The sequence below is a fragment of the Ambystoma mexicanum genome, chromosome 1p (genome assembly GCF_040938575.1).
Source record: "Ambystoma mexicanum isolate Mex_15411 chromosome 1p, UKY_AmexF1_1, whole genome shotgun sequence".
In the NCBI taxonomy this organism is placed as follows: Eukaryota; Metazoa; Chordata; class Amphibia; order Caudata; family Ambystomatidae; genus Ambystoma; species Ambystoma mexicanum.
The window spans coordinates 1,213,780,500-1,213,801,214 of NC_090921.1; the positions used below are offsets into that span (position 1 = coordinate 1,213,780,500).

A 20,715-nucleotide genomic window follows, 5' to 3' on the forward strand; every position below is an offset into this window, starting at 1 on the left:
CCTTACCTCCGACTCAAGCCACTGCTTGTGTCCCTTGAGCGAGTCCTTTAACAGGGTCTCCAACATTGGTTAAGCCTTTGTGTATCTTCTTTCCTAGAGACTAGAAAGTATCTGCTAGGGAGAATTCTCAGAAATGTGTTAATTCCCCTTCTACCTTAGAGAGCCCCAGCTCCTTTGCTGGACTTTAGGACTTTTAATTTTTATCCTGGAGAGTGCAAGACCTTTTTCCCACTCTCTCATGTAGGTTTATTTGACTTGAACCCTGTTGTTTGTGTAGTTTGTCAGACTCCAAAACCCATAGACATCATTTTACATTGTGACACACAGCACCCTCAGTGCAGTGTCACAGAGAAATCCATTGGATTTCTGCTAAGGTTTAAATACCTTCTCTTGGATAAACTACTGTTTCCAAGAGTAGTGAAGCGAAATTGACTTTACTTAGATTGTTCTCTTTGTAGACCCAGCACACATTATCTTACATAGAGTGCTGGAGGGGTTACTTAGTATACCATTCGTCTACCTTCTCATGTAACATTTTTATGTTAGCCTTTCTACAATTAATGGCCATTGGCAGTGGTTTACTTTTCCTACCATTGTGCGTTTTTACTGCACACCGAATACTCAGATGCAGTATTGCACCCATGGGTGCCCATTTTGTCAAAATGGCCCGGTCTTTTTTCACCATTTCTTGATGGAAGGGTCCTTCTTGAGATTTACTCTGCGTGCCAAACCAGGTTGGATCCCTTTGTTTGTTTTGTCTATAGCGGGATTCAATGGTAAAGCCCGCCTCTGCCTCCAGCGTGAGTGGCAGGGCAGGAAGCGAGAGAGGTTCCCGAAACTCCCTGTGCTTAGTCTCCTTCGTTACAGGAATGCACCCAAAGGTGACTGGCCGGCTGGCTGTCCTTGAAGGACAGCCACTCTGCTGTGTGAGTGACAGCTAGGCTGCAAATGAATGGGAATGACTTGCATAAAAGGCTAGGTCTTTTGCAAGGAAGGCAGAGTCGACCACTGGATGAACGAAGCTTGCTGTAACCTCCTGGACCATTGGTTTTGCAGGTGAAGCCCTGCTTCATTACCGAATTTCTAATTGACTAGAGAAGCCCTGCAAGGACGACTTCTCCCCAACTTCTCCCCTTGGGTTGGTGGGACCAATCAGCCCCAAGACAAACTCGACTGGAACCCCTCTCTCTGCTGGCTGTACTTCATTGCTGATGCAGGAACAGAGCCTTTAAGCTGGTCCCGAGCTCCAGGAAGATCCTCCGGACTCCCTCGAAGCAGGGCAGACCAAGCCAGAGCCAACTCAACAGAGGGCTGGACTCCAGAAGCAAGGAAAGTCAACAAAGTGTCCAAGCACCACAGTGGTGCTATTTGCGAGTAGCTGAAACCGCAAAGTGCTGCTGATCTGAATTGCTGCCGCCAACCTTCGAGCATCTGGGGACTTAGTGCAGGAGTCCCCAGATGTCCTCCCTCTTGTCCCCACGACTGAGGCCCAGAAACAACAGGATCTGCAGGAACTACAACAGAAACAGAAGCCAGCTGGAACCATTTCTTCAGACCTAAGGTACTCTGAACTAAGTGGTACTTACCGTGCTTGTGTTGCCGGTTCTCAGTTGAGACTTGCATTGGCTGTCTTTTGCAGAGTTGCTTGCAGCCTTGCCATTCACAAGCTTCCCAGCTTGTGGCCCAACAGTGATTTCTTTTTCAACAAACTCTATAACATTGTGCAAGACTTTTGTGCTATCTTCAAGAAGTGCCTCAGTTCCCCTAGACTTTACTCAAATGACATTGGTTGTCCTGGCTCCCTGAAAACTCTTCTTACCCTTTGACTTTGTGTTTAACTATTCCTTCAAAAAGTCATACATACCTTACTTATAAAGCTGGGAAAGGGTTAATCTACATTGCATTGGGGGGTTCAAAAGTGCTTACCCGTTTTAGAAACTTGTTAACCATCGTTTCCTTCCCTAACCTTTTCCTTTTTGCCACAACTTCAGTAATACCATAAGTGTGAAAAGTGATCTATAAATGTCCAGTGTCCTAGCTATTGGAGTCAACTGAGGGTGTAGGAAATATGTGTGCCATCCCAAAAGGCTATCTACTTACTTTATTGAACTGAAGGAGTGTATTTTGAAGTGTATTTTTATTGTTGCCAATCACTCCCTTCTAAAGGCGGGTTATTTTAAAACTGACTGTTAAATTAATAAATCATTATTTAATCAAGAAACCTTAAGTGGAAGTGCTGGATGCTTGTCACTGTGAAACTCTATGTTGCAACCCTACAGCTCACATCGAGTCCTCTTGAGATAAACCTGGCTGCTCAGTCACAGTTAGGCAAGACTGTATGCAGTACCCTTTGGGTGCACTACAACAGCTCTGCCCTCCTGGCAATAGGTATAAGTCTGTACTAGACAGGTTGGTAGCGTGTTCAGCAGCCAGGCTCATCTCAAGAGGGGTCAATGTCAGCTGTAGGGGAGTTACACAGAGATTCACAGTGACAAGTATTCAAATAAACTCTTACACACACGGTTTCTTGATTAAACAATTATTAATTTAGTAAGCCTTCTTCACAAGGGGCAATATAATAGTAACATACACGCACATGTACTCCAAAATATACACTCTGACTTTCCCTAAATCGGTGTTGGGCAAAGTTTGTGTGCAGTATCCTTTGGGACCACTACACACAACTAGGACTACAGGTGTAAGCAAAACCAACCTTTGGTACAAGTCTCTACTACACAGTTTTGTGATAGCACTGCTGAGCAGTCAGGCTTATCTCAAGAGGGAATGTGAGCTGTAAGGGTGTTGTTACACAGAGGTCTATAATTACAAGCATTCAAATAGACACTTACACCCAAGGTTTCTTGGTAAAACGTGTATTAATTTATTTCACAGTCATTTATAAAACATTCACTAGAAGGAGGCAATCTATATCACAAAAATATACTTCAGTACTTCACAAGAGCAGGTTCTGAGACATTTAAACTACTTTGAAGAAGGAGCAAAAGGCATAAGTTAATAAAACAATTATTACAGTTTCTCTATAACAGTGCAAATAGTGTGAGTTCACCAGAGGAGTTGATTCAATGCAAATAGGTTAGGCCAAAGTCAATGGGCTAAAGTATTGTATAGGATAAAACAGTTCTGGAAGTTAAACGCAAAGTCTTTGCCAAAGTTCTCAGAAGTAGTTTGTAAAAGAAAGATTCATGTGTCAGGGTCACAAGCTGAATAGGCCTGCAAGTTGCCAAAGTTTCACACACTTTTGCAGTAAGAGTTAAGTTCTCTGGGCCGGGTTTTCACGGTACCTTACAACGAAGAAAAAGATGCAGCGGAAGATGTCTGTTCCTGGCAGTTCCTGCAGATCTCGCTGTTCCGGAGCATCAGTCGTGGGGACAAGAGGGAAGATGTCAGGGGACTCTGGCACTGCACTGGGACTGCTCAAAAAAGCTGGCAAAGGCAAATCTTCGATTCCGGTAGCTGTAGTCAAGCAGACAAACTGCCGTCGTCCTCCCTGGCTATTCGGTTTCCTGCAGCCCTCTGAGGAAAATACAACCAGCTCCGAGAATGGTCTCCAGGTGGCTTACGAGTTGATTGGTACCACCAACTCAAAGGGAGAAGTCGTCCTTGAAGGGCTTCTCTATCGAGATGAACTTGGTGATTCGGACAAGCAGCAGGGTTTCACCGGGCAAACCAACGGTCCAGGAGTTGCAGCAGCTGTCTTCTTCCAGCTCGTCTTCGGTTCCTTTGTTCCAGTGGTCGAATCTGCCTTCCAAGCCATGAGACTCGCCTTTTAAACAGTTTTCTCCCATTCATTCCAGCCTAACTGCCACTCACCCAATCACAGCCAGCCAATCACGCCAGACTGCATTCGGGTCTCTTAAGAGACTAAGCACAGCGAGTTTCAGGCACCTCCCTCACTTCCTGCCTACCCCAGACACTCGGGCGCCAGAGGCAGTCTTCAGTCCTGAAGCCCACCAAAGGCGTAGGGACAAAGGGACCAAACCTGGTTTGGCGCACAGAGCAAACTCTAGAAGGACCTTTCAAAAAAGAAATAGGGAAAAAAGAAGACCGGGACCCGTTTAAACAATGGAGGCTCAGACACAATCTTGAACAAAATGGCTCCCGCAATTTAACACTACCAGTGTTTGCGGTCGGGAAAAATCATGGTAGTTCGTTGTAAAACCACTGCCACCAGCCATTTTGAGAGGAAAGGGTGGCATTTGACTGCTACATGAGTTGCTAGACATGGGTGATACTAGGTAACCCCTCCAGCACTGTATTGTAAGATAGTGTGTGCTGAGTCTAGGAATTTGAAAAGACTAGTAAAGCCAATTTCACTTTACTTTCTCTGGGAAACAGTAGTTTATCCCAGAGAAGGTATTTAAACCTTGGGACAGCCTCAAAGGCTTCCACTGTCACTGCACTGAGGGTGCAGTGTGACAAGTGAAAAGATGATGCCTATGGAGTTGTCTAAAACTCTATAATCGAAGAACACAAGAGTAAAACACACATAAAATACAGGAGAAAGTGGGGAAAGGTTCACACTCTCTCCAGGAAAAAAAATCAAGTCCTCAAAATACAGCAAAGTTGCTGGGGGTCTCTAAGGTGAAGGAAATTTGCACATTTATGTGGATTCTCCCTAACAATCAGTAAACACCCATGTAGGATGGCACACAGACGCTTCCTACACCCTCAGGTGACTTCAATTGCTAGGACACTGGACATTAATATATCACTGTTGCATTTAGGGCAATTTATTTTTATTTATTAGTGTGTATATAGTTAAACTTTTACACAAATTCAGTACAAATAAATGAAAACAATTAGATAATCATACATAGTTATAAATTATACAAATATAAATATCATACATCCTTATACTCTATGCAACAAATTAGTAAAATAAATGCAGGTAAAATAATATAAAGTAACATAGTGATATCACCAGATAAGTATAAATAAAAATATATACAGAAACCAAGTGTGTGATCCTTATTACCTACATTACATAAACAGAATCATACCAAAAGCCTAAAATCATTTAATCATGTTCCCAATCCATCTTTCCTATTTAGAACATACTATGTATCACAGATATGACAATGCATTACTTACCGTAAAAGCATTTCTGATGGTTGTATCTGCTTAGATTCACATGCTGTGTATAGTCCGACATCCAGTGGTCACTGCGGAGTATTGCATTTTGTTTTTCGTAGTCAAAAAGGGGACGTCGACAAGGCGTGTCTGTAACACTATCCCTATAGTGACGTGCAGTCTACCCACAACCCCTCACGCGTCGAGGTCCCTCTGTTTGTATTTTTTCTGCCCTGAGGGAGCCTTCTATACGTGAGTGAGTACAGAAAAGAGAGAGATGTAGAAAGATGTCTATGTTCCTTCCATCTGAGCGGGGAGGAAGGGTGGGCGCATGTGAATCTAAGCAGATACAACCATCAGAAATGCTTTTATGGTAAGTAATGCATTGTCTTCTGATGTTTGTTAATCTGCTTAGAATCACATGCTGTGCATAGACTAGCGAGCAGTACCCGGAGTTGGAGGTGGGTTGTGAGAAGGAACAGTAGAGAAAAGATGTCTTAATACTGCTTGTCCCACCTGGGAATCAGATCTAGAGTGAGCATCTAGACAGTAGTGTTTTGTAAAGGTGTGTACAGAACTCCAGGTTGCCGCTTTGCAAATGGACTCAAGGGGAACGTTTGCAATGAATGCTATGGAAGCCCCGGTGCCCTGAGTAGAGTGTGCTCTTGGCTTGAAGGGTAGTTCTCTCTTAGCAAGAGTTTAACAGAGAGAGATGCATTGAACAATCCATCTAGATATAGTGGACTTTGAGACTGCATCCCCTTCTCTTCCTGCTGCCACCGAGACAAAGAACTGATTAGTCTTTCTCAGTGGTCTAGTTCTTTCCATATAAAACATGAAAGCTCTGCGTACATCTAGTATATGCAGGCTCTTTTCTCCCAAATTGGAAGGGTTTTGAAAGAACGTTGGTAGTTCTATTGACTGGTTGACATGGAATTTCGATATGAATTTCGGTGCAAACCTTGGGGGTGTGCGTAGAACCACCTTAGCTTTGTGAACTGTTACGAAGGGGTCTAGAATAGAAAGAGCCTGTAGTTCACTTACTCTCCTAATGGAGGCGATAGCTATTAGGAAAGCAGTCTTAAGGGTGAGGTCCTTAAGAGTTGCCTTGTGCATGGGTTCAAAGGGTGAGCCCATGAGCCTGGTAAGTACCACATTAAGGTCCCAGCCGGGAGCTGGGTTTGCTATCACAGGGTGTATCCTCTTTACCCCCTCCATGAAGGCTTTGATGACTGGGACTTTCCACCATGACACTTTAAGCGGAGGTGGTGTATGCAGAAAGTGCCGCTAGATGGACTTTAATAGAATTGAACACCAGACCAGAGTCTAGTAAATGGGTCAGGTAAAGGACAATTTGTGTGGGAGAGCAGTGGACTGGGTTGATGTTCTTACCTTTACACCAGATGACAAATCTCTTCCACTTGCCACTTGCTAGAATAGCAGTGGCGAGTGTTGGGCTTTCTAGCTTCCTTAAGAATATCCATGCATCTCTGAGGGAGTTGTAAATGGCCAAATTCTATGACCTCAGGAGCCAGGCTGCTAAGTTCATGTTCTGTGGGCATGGGTGTAATGTCTTGCCCTTGTCCTGCGACAGCAAGTTGTACGGGCAGGGCAGTTTCACTGGTGGGGACAGGGACATCTCTATCAGGTGCGCAAACCATGGTTGGCGGGCCCACATCGGGGCTATCAGTATCATGGTGACTGGTTCCTGGTACATCTTGTGCACTATCTTGTTCAGCAGAGGAGTCGGGGAGGGAAAAGCATAAACAAATTTCCCTGACCATGGTATCCAGAGACCGTTCCCCTTGGAGCGGTTCTGTGGGTATCTGGAGGCGTAATCTAGGCATTGTGAGTTCTCCAGAGTTGCGAACAGGTCTATTTCTAGGAAGCCCCATTGGTTGAAGACGTCGAAGATGATGTCTTCGTGTAACCGCCATTCGTACTCTGAGGGCAGAGGGAAGTCTCTGCTGAGTTTGTCTGCTAGCAGAATGAGTTCCCCTGGTACATGTTGTGACAATAGGAACATGCGTCTGAGAGCCCACTTCCAGATGTTCTGGGACAGCTTGGACAGTCCTGGAGAGTGAGAGCCCCCTTGCTTGTTGAGGTAGTACATGGCTGTGGTGCTGTCCGTGAGGACCATCACCGTCTTCCCTTGTAGGTGTGTCTGGAAGGCTTTTAGTGCCTTGAACACTGCAAGTAGCTCTAATCAGTTTATGTGCTTGGAAGCTATGCTCGGAGTCCAGACTCCGCAAGCAGTCTGATGGGATAGGTGAGCCCCCCATCCTGTGAGGGATGCATCTATGGTTAGAGTGGCTTCCACTGCGGGGGTGGCGAATGGTTTCCCTATTACCAGGTTTTCCTTCGACCACCACGTAGCGAGAGAACCAAGGCCTGCGAGACCACCACTAGATCGTCCCATTGTCCACTGGCCTGACACCACTGGCTGTTGAGCCACTCTTGCATTGGGAGCATGCGCAGGCGCGCTTGAGGTACCAAATAAATACATGACACCATCAATCCTAGCAAGCGCATTGCTTTGCGTAGTCACCTCTCGACCGGCCACATATTGAGGGATCTGAAACAGCATATTTTGGACCCTCTCGTTGGAGGGGAAGACGAGGCCGTCCTTTGTTCGAATTAGAGCCCCTAGGAATTGTTCGATTTGGCTGGGGTCTAAGCTGGACTTCTTCTCGTTGATGGAGAAGCCCAGTTGGAACAAAAGGTCTAATGTCTTCTGGGTGTTTGAGAAGCATGTCTCGTAGGACTCCCGTGTTATGAGCCAATCGTCGAGGTAAGGGTATACCGGTATGGACAACCTGCGCAGGTGGGCCGCTGCCACTGCCAGTACCTTTGTGAATACCCTCGGTGCAGACGCTATGCCGAAGGGTAGAACTCTGAACTGGTAGCGTTTGCCCTCTATCATGAACCTGAGGTATTTTCTGTGCGCTGACAACATCAAAATATGAAGTATGCATCTTTCATGTCTAGTGTTGTCATGTAGTCCCCCTGAGAAAGCAGGGGAATTACTTCCTGTAATGTTACCATACGAAATTTTTGTGGTTTTACAAATTTGTTCGCTGGGCGCAGATCTAGTACAGGGCGCATGGTTAGGTCCTTTTTGGGTACAAGGAAGTACACTGAATAAATACCTTCCATTACCTGAGATAGGGGCACGACCTCTATTGCTCCTTTCTGTAGCAGCTGTTCTACTTCTTGCAGGAGGATGACGAGGTGTTCTGGTGACAGGCGTCGTCCCCCTTGGAGGTCTGTAGGTGGGGGACCGATTGAACTCTATACAGTACCCGTGGGCTACGGTTGACAATACCCACCGGTCTGATGTTATTCCCTCCCATGCTGAAAGGAACAATGTTATCCGGCCCACAAACGGAGACGCATGGGAGGGGACCCGAACCTTCGGGTCATTTGGTGTTACTTGCCGGGGTGCCTCTGGGGCTGGAGCCCCGGCCTCAGCCCTTGCCACGGCGTTGGCCTCTTTGGTTATACTGGTTACTGGTACCCTGATTAGAGGGCCAGTTGCCTGCAGTGTAATGCTGTTGCTGCTGCTGTTGGCGTTTGCGTTGGCCCCTAAAAAAGTGCTTGTTCCCAAATCCCCGCCTGTTTGGAGGCTTTGAGATTTGGTTTAAGGTCTTTATGGTGTCGAATTCTTTCTTCGCATTTTCCAGTGCATCGTCCACTGCCCTTCCAAAGAGATTTGACTCTTCTATTGGCTTATTAATGAGTGACACCTGCGTTTCTGCCTTGAAACCGGAATTGCGAAGCCAGACGTGACGCTTCAGCAGAATTCCCTGCGCCAAAGAACGGCCAGCAGTTTCTGCCGCATCAAGAGTGTTCTTAATGATGCTCTGGTTGACCAGAGCTCCTTCTGTAACTGTAGCCAATAAGCAAGTTCTTAGAGGTTCAGGGGCTTCTTCGATGTCCTGCTTAAGCTTTCCCCATTGAGCATCAGCACAGCTTGCCAACAATGTATTATTATTGGCAATCCTAATTGAAAACGCTGCCGAGGCGGAAATCCTTTTGCCCAAGGCATAAAGCTTTTTCCCTTCTTTATCTGGGGGTGCCTCGCTGGTTGACAGTGGAACCCCAGCCCGGACTCCTTGTGTTAGTCACCACTAAGAAGTCCGGGACTGAGTGACCCCCGATATATAATGGGTCTGACAGAGGGTGAGAACAATTTCTCAATTCTTGGATTGACCCCTCTTACCAGCGCGGGGGTGGACAGCGATGGGGTGAGTCGTCTCTTAACCGAGGCGAGGATAGGAATAGATTGACTAGTGGGAGGTTTTTCTTTAATAATCCTTTCGATTAAATCAGTATGTGGGGTGACCTCCCCAGTTTCAACTTCAAAATGCGCTGCTGCCTTCCTCAGTAGCGCATTGAAGGTGGGCTAATCGTCTACTGGAGATGGGTTCCTGACCGGTGTGGTCTGAGGAGAAGAAATGTCTATAATTTCGGCGTGTGTAGACCCTGATGGTGACTGCCAGGGCTGTAAGCCATCTTCACCTGGGTCCTACTCGTAGCCCTCCTCACCTATGTTAGTGTCATCATGAAAACCTTCTCCCTCTTGTTGGTCTTAATTATTCAAAAACTCATCCTCTTCCTGGAAGTGAGAGTCCTCTTCAGTGAGGTCGTAAGAGTTCATGTCTTCCTGTAGGGGGTTAAAGAGCTTCGGGTATTTAGCCCATGGCCCCTCCTGGAGTACCTCCCTTGGCCTCTCGGGTGTCCTATTTTCTGGGATGGCCATGAACCTGTCTAGCTTGTCTATACATGACTGGAACCTCTCTGCAGTCCAGTAAGGTAGGCCAGAGCAGTTAGGGAGTGGAAAGGGAGTTCCTCTCCCTGTAGTTGCTTAGTTCTGTCCCATAGCGTCGAAGATAGAGTCCCTTCGCCTTCTGAGAAACCCTATCGCTGGCTAGGGACTTCTGTCGACGGTGGGAGCTGCGCCAGCCTACCCTCCGGCGTCTTCGGCATTTCTTTGGCCTTGTGAGCGGTTCTCGACGTGTCACCCGTCGTCCGTCTCTGGCCGTTTTTAGAAGCTATACGCGCGAGGCTATCGGCGATCACCTTCTCCGTCGAGGGATCGCTAGGTGGTGCCGAGTCTTTACTGGCAACGTACGCACTCTTGCGAGGCATGCCGCCTGAGGATTTGGGGATAGCGCCCTTATTTACAGAAAGCCCAGTCGCCGGTCGCGGAAGCGGGGAGGGCTTGGGACCCTTACGGTCGGTGGAAAACGCCGGTGGGCCCGACGCCTCCGTTGACGCTATGGCTGCCTTCGTCTTCGACGAATGCGTGCCGTGGGGTATGTGCTTCTGTGTTTTCCTGTGTTCGTCCTCGTCGCCGGGGTGTTCATCCCCATAAGGGGGGCATGAGCCAGGCTTGTCGGGGCCGGGGACGGACGACGACGACAAGGAGCGGAAGCGCTCCTTCGAGAGGTCTACAACCTCCGTTGCGTAGGCCGTGTGATCACTGTCCTCGTCACATTCGGCGGCGGCGGCAGCTGGCGAGGAGTCAGACCTAGACATCGCATAGGCTGCCCACCTTTTGACCCTGCGGTCCTTTAAAGTTTTGGGTTTAAGTAATTTACAGGCCGCACAGCCGTCCTCTTTGTGATCGAGACACCGTTTGTGCTTGCCCATCCAGGTAAACTTGCCCTTGCAACGCGGGCAAAACCTAAAGGGCGTCCTCTCCATAGCTGACAAGAAATGACCAACAATCCCACTCTCCCTACTGTGTTAGGCCGGCGAGGCCCGGCCACGTGTTCGGCAGCACCGAAGGATCTCCTCCGCTCGTCCCTCCGTCGAAGATCTTGCTCGGCGGAGAACAGCTTGGCCGCTACGTCGAGGGAGGGATCTATGTGTTATAATTAATAATAAACGACCAAGGGTCGAGGAAATGATTTCGCAATGTCTCTCGAGGAGCTCCGCATAAAGGCGACCAATAACTGGGTGGAAAAAAACAATCTGAGGGACCTCGACGCGTGAGGGGTTGGGGGTACACTGCATGTCACTATAGGGATAGTGTTACAGACACGCCTTGTCAACGTCCCCTTTTCGACTACGAAAAACAAAATGCAATACTCTGCAGTGACCACTGGATGTCGGACTATGCACAGCATGTGATTCTAAGCAGATTAACAAAAAGCAGAATATATATATGCATCATATACATCATGGGGGTCGTTGGAAAGACACGGTCATCGGATAGCTAATGATCTTACCATCCATAACTAGATACACAGATATATTATTATTAACTTAACCTCATCCTCAAATTTACGTAGCTGCTCATTGGCCTTCCAAATCTGTGTTATTTAAATGATAATTATTAAATCCCACAAGACATCCAAGCCAGAAGGTTTCGCTCTTAATATATCCATGCTCATACTCGAATTTAGCAAAGTATTTCTCATATAGCCAACCCATCTTCGAGCAGCAGGTAAGCACATGTCTTGCAGATTCAACTATGTTGTCCTCATGACATAATCTGCATATTCTCTTAACAGGGATATTCGCCCACGCGCCTCTAATGTCTAAAACATTAAGTCGATTTAAATCTGATATCCATAAAAATTCGACACATGGTTTGTGATGGTATTAGTTTGAGATTTAGTTTTTTTGAATTCACAAGGCATTCTGGCATATGTACTCAATGATTTCATGCTAGCTACTTTCTCATTACAGATAACCCAGCCCACTTCTCCATAGATTTTTTCAGAGATTTCATGACTGCTCCTTCACCATATTCCCATTTAGGAGACCAATCAAACAGTATACAGTTTCTTTCGTGGAAGTCATTTAGAGTTTTATTACTTTCCCCCTCTAATCCCTCCCATAAAAAGTATCAACACGGACATATTTATTCCTGATATAGGGCATAGCTCTATTTAGTTCTATGCGAGAGGACAGGAAGATCAGTTCCAACTCAAGACGGATTGCTTGTACAGGGGTATACATAGTTAACCCCAGAATTCTCCTTCAGATCACCCCTTCAGTTATATCAGCCCAGGCTGTCCAGTCAGAATACAAGGCCTCCAACAAGTATAAGAATATTGCAGCAAGCTTCTGAATATATACATTTATAATACCCATAAGGCTATAACCTGCCGTTTTCTTAGAGAAAGTCATCACCGCCATTAAGGTGGACAAAACTTTTGTTTAACCATGTGGTTGGTTGTATTTCCTGGCCAAACCTCATGTCCAAGATATTTATATGTATTGACTCCATTAATGATAACCAGTTGGCAGGGGATACCTGTTTTTTTGCAACATTTACGTCCCACTCCCATAAACTGGGTTTTAGACAGGTTTACCCGTAGGCCATTATTTGATGCATACTTGCAGACAGCTCTTGCGCTATTGGTATTGTCAAAAATAATGACATTGTCAGCATAACATATCCAAACAATCTTGGCGGTACCTATTTTCGGGAAAGCAGTCATTTTCTCTTTGAAGGCATCTCTGAAATCAGCCATAAAAATATTAAAGATCGTAGGTCCCAGGGCACAACCCTGTCGAACCCCCCTATTGAGGAGTATCAAATCAAACATAGTACCTTCATTATGAAGCCTAACCCTCGCCTTACTTTCATTATAGATCATCATACTAAGGAAAAGTAGATGTTTAGGCATACCAAATGCTTCAAGTTTGTTCCAGAGTCTCCTCTGCTGAATTGTGTAAAAGGGGAGAAGAAATCCACAAATACCATATATAGGGGAGGTTGATCAATACCCCCTAGCCTGTTCTATCAGAGTATTGACAATGAAGATATTATCTATTGTAGAACAGCCTTTACGAAAACTTTGTCATACTTAGAAGTATGTCTAAGATACATATTAGAATAAAACAAGAGATCTCACAAATATTCTGAAGCAGGCAAGTACTTTTGGTAACCCCAATGCAAAGTAAGTTTACCCCTTCCTAGAAGGAGGGCTATACACAGAGTCAATGGGAAGAAGAGATATTCAGGGAGCCAGGCCAAGCCAAAGTCATCTGGACAAAAGTCAAGGTGAGCTGCAGGAATTCTTCCAGTAGGTAAAAGTCTTGCACAATGTGTTAGAAGTATTTGTCGAATAAGAAGAAATCAAAGTAGGGCCACTAGCCGATTAGGCTTGTGAGGTAAAGAAGCTGTTAGCAACTCTACAGAAGCAAGCACGACATGTCGCCACTGAGAACAAGTGAGGTTACACAACAAGAGGTAAGTTCTCATACACTTTTACAGTACCTTTGGTTAGAAGAAAAAGGGCTTTGGGTGGCTTGTGTGATGTCCAGCTATGCAGATCCGGTGTTCCTGGGCCTCAGTCGTGGGGACAAGAGGGGGACGTCTGGAGGACTCCTGAACTACAACGGGTCGGTCAGCGACAGATAAGGACCAACTTCTATTCAGTGGCACTTCCCCGTTTCAGCTCCTTGCGTCTCAGCAAATAGCACCACCGCAGACTAATGGCTGTTGAGATGGGCTTTCCTTGCATCTGGGATCCAGCACTCTATTACAGTGGCTCAGGCTCGGTCAGTCCTGCTTCCTGGGAGTCTGGAGGATCTCCCTGGAGCGCTTGGCCAACTTAATAGCAACGTACACAATCTGGTGTTGCTTCCCCTGGCTCTTTGGTTTCCAGCAGCAACTGCAGTGGAAATGCAACCAGCTTCGAGAGGATGTCCAGGTGGCTTACTTTGGAGTTGATTGGTCCCACCAACTCAAGGGGAGAAGTAGTCCCTACAGTGCTACTCTAGTTGAAACAAATTTGCACAGCAGCAGGGCTTCACCAGGCAAACCAACGGTCCAGGAGTTGCAGTAGGCATCTCTTCCAAGTTCTTCAGATTCCTTCGTCCAGTGGTCGACTATGCCTTCCAAGTCAAAAAGCCAGAGGCGGGCTGCACTGGTGAATCCCACCAAAGACAAAACGAACAAAGGACCAAACCTGGTTTGGCGCGCAGAGTAATTCTCAAGAAGGACCTTTCCACAAAGGCAAAAAGAAGAACAGAGCCATTTTGACAAAAATGGCACTCCAGGGTGCTTTACTGCAGCTGCAAACGCAGCCCGCGGTAAAAGCACACCACGGTAGTTAAAAGAAACCACTGCCACCAGCCATTTATCGAGGAAGGGGTATCATAAAATTGTTACACGAGAAACTAGATAAAGGGGATACTAAGTAACCCCTCCAACACCCTATTGTAAGATAGTGGGTGCTGGGTCTAGAAAGTTACAAATGCAAGTAAAGCAAATTTCACTTTACTGCTCTTGGAAACAGTTTATCCAAGAGAAGGTATTTAAACCTTTGGGAAATCTGAAAGACTTCTATGTGCCACTGCACTGAAGGTGCAGTGTGACACAATGTAAAATATGATGCCTATGGAGTTTGTCAGACTCCAAAATCAAAAGAAACAGGGTTCAAATCACATTAAAAATACATGATAGAGTGGGTGGGGAAAAAGGACTCACTCTCCAGGTTAAAAATTAAAAGTCCTAAAATCCAGCAAAGTTGTTGGGGGTCTCTAAGGTAGAGAGGAATTAGCACATTTCTGAGAATTCTCCCCAAAAGTCACTCTACAAACTTGTGTAGTAGACTTATACCAAAGGCTGGGTTATCGATTGCTAGGAGGACAAGGCTGGTGTAGTCTCCAATGGGGTTGCTACATACAATCTTGCCTCACGCATAGGAACAAAGGTCTGCTTGACTGTAGCAAGTCTGAATCCAGCTGGACCACCTTTTCTTCTAACCAGAGGTAATGTTTGGGCTTGGGGGTACTTACCTTCTTGCCTTAAATCATGCTGTCTCATTTGAGATTTGCACTTGCCTAACTTTCAGGGTTGATCAGCCTACTACATAAAATTGCTAGCCCACCTCCTGCCAATTATTTCTCAGAAGAACTCTGAATATTTTAAGGGCTATTATGGGACCTAAGATTGACTATTGTAGTAGTCTCGTGGTGGGCATTACGAAATCTGAATGCAACCATCTGCAGGCGATTAAGAATAGCGCCGGTCAGATTTGTTAAGGGACTTCAATGGAAAGACCATGTGTGTGAAGAAAGACCTGATCTACTTTGGTTGCTGTGGAGTCTAGGATACAGTACTATTTGCTTTTAGTTACTATCAAATGGTGTGCAAGAGCTATGCCTGTCTACCTGAGTGAGCTGCTGTCTGAGAAATCCAATGTTTGGTGTCTCAGATCTATTAATACCCATAAACTGAAGTTGCTGGCTTCTAATTACAGTAAAGACATGAAATGTGAATTTGTCAAGGCAGCACCCATCGCCTGGAATGCTCTTCCACTTGACTTGAGAGAAATACAATCAACTGCAGTTTTTAGAAAAAAAGTTTCAAGAGTTGTTATTCTCCTTAGGACGTACTGCTATTTACTGACCTTGTTGGTGACGATTACTATTCTGCACTAGGTTATAATATACTGTTTTATAGGTTTGTCTCTTATGTGCGCCCTTGAGCCTCAGAGTCCTTGGTTGTGCGTTCTAAATCTAATAAAGTAAAGGCTTAACAGCTTGTCTGCCTAACGTGATTTTCTGAACTATATGACTTTTGTGAAATACTTTTATCCAAGAAGTGCATCAGAAATATTGATGCACCCTCCCTCACATCCTGTCCTTCGACACAGTGGAGCCAGGGGCGGGCGTTACGGCTGAAGGCCGCAAACGCAAGAAACAAAGAACTCAAACCTGTTTCAAAGCACATAGTAAAAGCCAGGAAATACCTCAAAAACAAAAAATGGTGAAAAAAGACGACTGGGGCCCTTTTGACAAATTTAAACCACCACCACCAGCCATTTAAAGTACTGAGGATAACAAAAATGTTACATGTGAAAGTAAGATAAGGGGCTACTAAGTAACTCCCCAGCACTCCACATAAAATGGTGTGTGCTGGACCTACAAAGAGAAAAGGTAAGTAAAGTCAATTTCACTTTACTATTCTTGGTAACTGTAGTTCACCCAAGAAAGGGTATCCAAACCTTAAGAGAAATCTAAAGGATTTCTCAGTGACACTGCAGTGAAAGTGCTGTGTCACCAATACAAAAAGCAGATGCCCATGGAGTTTGTAAGACTCAAAAAAAGTGAAAACACAATCCAAATCAGGTAAAAAACACATGAGAGTGAGAAAAAGGTTTCAAATACTCCACGGTTAAAATTAAAACATCCTAAATCCGGCAAAAGAGCTGTAGGTCTCTACGGTTGAGGGGAATGAGCACAGAAATGAGAATTCTCCTCAACACCACCTGCCATTAAGGGAAGTGTGCCCTTGTAACATGAATGTTGCATTTAAAATGACAAAGGGGATACTCTGCATCTCCCCAGCACTCCTCATAAGGTGGGTGTTGGGGAGAATTCTCAATTATGTGCCAATTCGCTTCTCCCTTAGAGACCTCAGCTCTTTTCCTGGACTTTCATTTTTAACCTGGAGAGAGCGAGACCTTTTTCCCACTCTGTCAAGTATTTTTCTTTGATTTGAACCCTGCGTTTCTTTTTGTTTTGGAGTCTGACAACCTCCATAGGCATAATCTTTTTACATTGTGCACTGGCACAGAGAAGTCCTTTGGATTGCTAAATACCTTCTCTTGGATAAACTACTGTTTCCAAGAGTAGTAAAGTGAAATTGACTTAACTTACCTTTTGCTCTTTGTAGGCCCAGCACACACTATCTTACATAGAATGCTGGAGGGGTTACTTAGTATCCCCTTTGTCTACCTTTTCATTTAACATTTTTAGGTTACCCTTTCTACAATTAATGGCTGGTGGCAGTGGTTTATTTTTCGTACCATTGTGCGTTTTTAACACAGGCTGAATCCTCAGCTGCAGTATTGCACCCATTAGGTGCCCGTTTAGTCAAAATGTCTCCAGTCTTCTTTTTTTGCCATTTCTTGTTAGAAAGGTCCTTCTTGAGATTTACTCCCTTTTTGGTCCCTTTGTTCGTTTTGTCTTTGGCAGGATTCACTGGTGAAGCCAGCCTCTGGCTCCAGCGTGTCTGGCAGGGCAGGAAGCGAGGGAGGTGCCAGAAACTCCCTGTGCTTAATCTCCTTGGTTACAGGAATGCACCCAAAAGGTGATAGGCCCGCTGGATGTCCATGGAGGACAGCCACCCTGCTGTGTAAGTGACAGCTAGGCTGCGAATGAATGGGAGAAAATTGCAGAAAAGGCAAGGTCTTTTGCAAGGAAGGCAGAGTCGACCACTGGACGAAGGAACCGAAGAAGAAACTGGAATAGAAGCTTGCTGCACCCTCCTAGACTGCTGGTTTGCCCGGTGAAGCCCAGCTGTATTGCTGAAGCTCCGAATTGCTAATAGTCTAGAGAAAGACTTCTCCCTTAGGTTGGTGGCACCAATCGGCCACAAGACGTACTCGACTGGGACCCCTCTCTCTGCTGGCTGTACTTCTTTGCTGCTGCAGGAACAGAGTGCCAGGGAACAGGAACACCAGAATAGAGTGCATCGCCTTTAAGTCGAACCCGAGCTCCAGGAAGATCCTCCAGGCACCCTCGAAGCAGGACTAACCAAGCCTGAGCCACCTCAACAGAGTGCTGGACCCCATAAGCAAGGAAAGCCCACAAGGTGTCCAAGAACCGCAGTGGCGCTATTTAGGAGTAGCTAAAACTGCAAAGTGCAGCTGATCTGAATTGTGCCCGTTGCTGCAGGTGACCTTCGAACCGTAGTGCAGGAGTCCCCAGACGTCGTTCTTCTTGTCCCCATGACTGAGGCCCACGAACAACAGGATCTGCATGACTACAACAGGAACAGAAGCCAGGTGGAACCTTTTCTTCAAACTCCTGGTACTGTGAAACTAGGGGTACTTACCTCTTGTTGTGTAGCCTGCTTGCTCTCACTGCTCTCACTGGAGACTTGCATTGGCTGCCCTTTGCAGTAGTTGCTCCACAAGTCTCCCAGCTTGTGATCCAAAGTGATTTATTTTACAACAAAAATCTAACATTGTGCAAGACTTTTGTGCCATCTTCAAAAAGTGCCTCAGTTCGCCTAGACTTTGCTCACTTGACATTGGCTGTACTGGCTCCCTGAAGACTCTTCTTACCCTCTGACCTTGTGTTGATCTGTCCCTCCAAAAAGTCATGCATACCTTACTTGTATAGCCAGGAAAGGGTTAACCTATATTTCATTGGGAATTTTAAAAGTGCTTAACTGTTTGAAAAACGTGTTAACCTTTGTTCCCTTCCCTAATCTCTTCCTTTTTGCCATCACTTCACCATTCCAATTAAAGTGTGAAAAGTGATATATTAATGTCCACAGTGTCCCAACTATTGAAGTCACCTCAGGGTGTAGGAAGTCTGTGTGGCATCCCAAAAGGGTATCTGCTTACTTTATTGAACTGAAGGAGTGTATTGTTGAAGCACATTTAAGTGTTGCATATTGCTCCCTTCTAAAGAAGGCTTATTTAAAACGAACTTAAATTAATAATTATTTAATCAAGAAACCTTGAGTCCGTTATTTGAATACCTGTCACTGTGAAACTATGTTACAACCCTACAGCTTACATTGACCCTTCTTGAGATAAGTCTGGCTGCTCATTCACTCTACCAACTTGTGCAGTACAGGGCTATACCAAAGGTTGGGTTACCTATTGCCAAGAGGACAAGGATGGTGTACTCTCCCACAAGGTTACTACATACAATCTTGCTTAACAGTGGGGGGGTGCTGGTCTCGCTCGCCTAATAAAATGTAAAAAAGGGATCCAAAAATCCTTTCTACCCTTGGGGACTGTAGTTGTCACAAGTTTATAGTTAGAAAAAGTTAAAAGGGGAGCCCCTAGAGCAAGCCAGCAACAATAGGCACATGTTGCCAAAATGTGCCAGAGGATAACTTTTAAAAGACACTATGGAGAGTCTTAAAAATGACACCCACAGTAAAATATTCTGTGGTTCCCACTCAGAGATAGAAGGATAAATAACCCACCAGTAAACGCAACCATTTCTGGGGTTGACACAGGTCAGGCAGATTTATCATTACTATGAAAATCTTACCCAACACACTGCTTATGGCATCTCTAGTAAACAGGACAGCTGTTTTTGTGTCATCAGAAAAAACAGTAGGTTATTTAAAAAGAGGAACCTAGGGCATATCAGGCTAAAACTGTGACACTAATATTCATCAGGGGAGCTTGGAGATCACGACTAAAACCACAAACGAATGACTACTTCCTAGAAGGACTGCCCCTGGGCAGGACAAAGGTTGATATGCGGGGAAATTTCTTCTCTGTGAAAAGGACAGTGAGCTAAAGCCTTGGTAGAGTCTCTCCCAGGGGTTACTCACCCAAGAACAGGTCATTGGGCTCTGTTTGTGCTGGTAGAGAGATTCCCAGACCCCCCTTTGTTTGCATACATTAACTTTGGGTTTCACCCTAAGTTAACAGGGCAATCCAGACGTGGACCCCTTGCTCACTGTTCTTAGAGAGGCAACAGTTTCACCTCACTGATGATGCCCAACAAGGCTGAAACACGTGTATGGGGTTACTGATGGTACTCTTGTTCAGAGGAGAATTGCCTAGCATTTCGGCGCTGGACTGCCCCTGGGCAGGACAAAGGCTGATATGCGGGGAGATTTCTTCTCTGTGAAAAGGACAGTGAGCTAAAGACTTGGTAGAGTCTCTCCCAGGGGTTACTCACCCAAGAACAGGTCATTGGGCTGTGTTCGTGCTGGTAGAGAGATTCCCAGACCCCCCTTTGTTTGCATACATTAACTTTGGGTTTCACCCTAAGTTAACAGGGCAATCCAGACGTGGACCCCTTGCTCACTGTTCTTAGAGAGGCAACAGTTTCACCTCACTGATGATGCCCAACAAGGCTGAAACACGTGTATGGGGTTACTGATGGTACTCTTGTTCAGAGGAGAATTGCCTAGCATTTCGGCGCTGGACTGCCCCTGGGCAGGACAAAGGCTGATATGCGGGGAAATTTCTTCTCTGTGAAAAGGACAGTGAGCTAAAGACTTGGTAGAGTCTCTCCCAGGGGTTACTCACCCAAGAACAGGTCATTGGGCTGTGTTCGTGCTGGTAGAGAGATTCCCAGACCCCCCTTTGTTTGCATACTTCCTAGAAGGGACCACCTATTAACTGACATTAATTGAGGAAAATGACAGAGCAGAATTCAAGCACAAATATTTAACATTGTGACCAAATTGCACAAGAAGCAGCAGACGCTCACCTGTTTGTACAGCTCGAAGTGTGTCAAGGGCAACTCCACTGCCTCCCGAACTTCCTGCTTCTGGATATCCATCCCTCCAATATCCGAATACAGCACATCTGGCTTCTGGTCTGTTGGCACAAATACAAGACAATAATCAAAGTCCAGAAACACACGAAGAAAACTAACACTAACTAGCAATTTTTAGGCAAAGCTTGTATGCAGTTCCCTTTCGGTGCACTACAACAACTCTGACTACAGGTATAGAAAACCCAAACCTTGGTATAAGCTTGTACTACACAGTTTTGGTAGTGTGTTGAGCAGCCAGGCTTATCTCAAGAGGGGTCAATGTGAGCTGTAGGGGAGTTACACAGAGATTCACAGTGACAAGTATTCAAAAAAAACTCTCACATACAAGGTTTCTTGAATAAACAATTATTAATTTATTTACCAGTAAGTTAGAGTAAGCCTTCTTCA

At 45.5% G+C, this 20,715-nt stretch overlaps 1 protein-coding gene across 1 annotated transcript in view; it reads right to left on the reverse strand.

Annotated features, from left to right (window-relative positions):
* The window catches only part of PSMC4 (proteasome 26S subunit, ATPase 4), a 184,191-nt gene that overhangs the window by 114,707 nt on the left and 48,769 nt on the right, over positions 1-20,715 (reverse strand). The window contains exon 5 of the mRNA XM_069604943.1: positions 20,260-20,369. Within this exon, the coding sequence (XP_069461044.1) occupies positions 20,260-20,369 (110 nt within the window). The remainder of the gene's footprint in view (positions 1-20,259; positions 20,370-20,715) is intronic.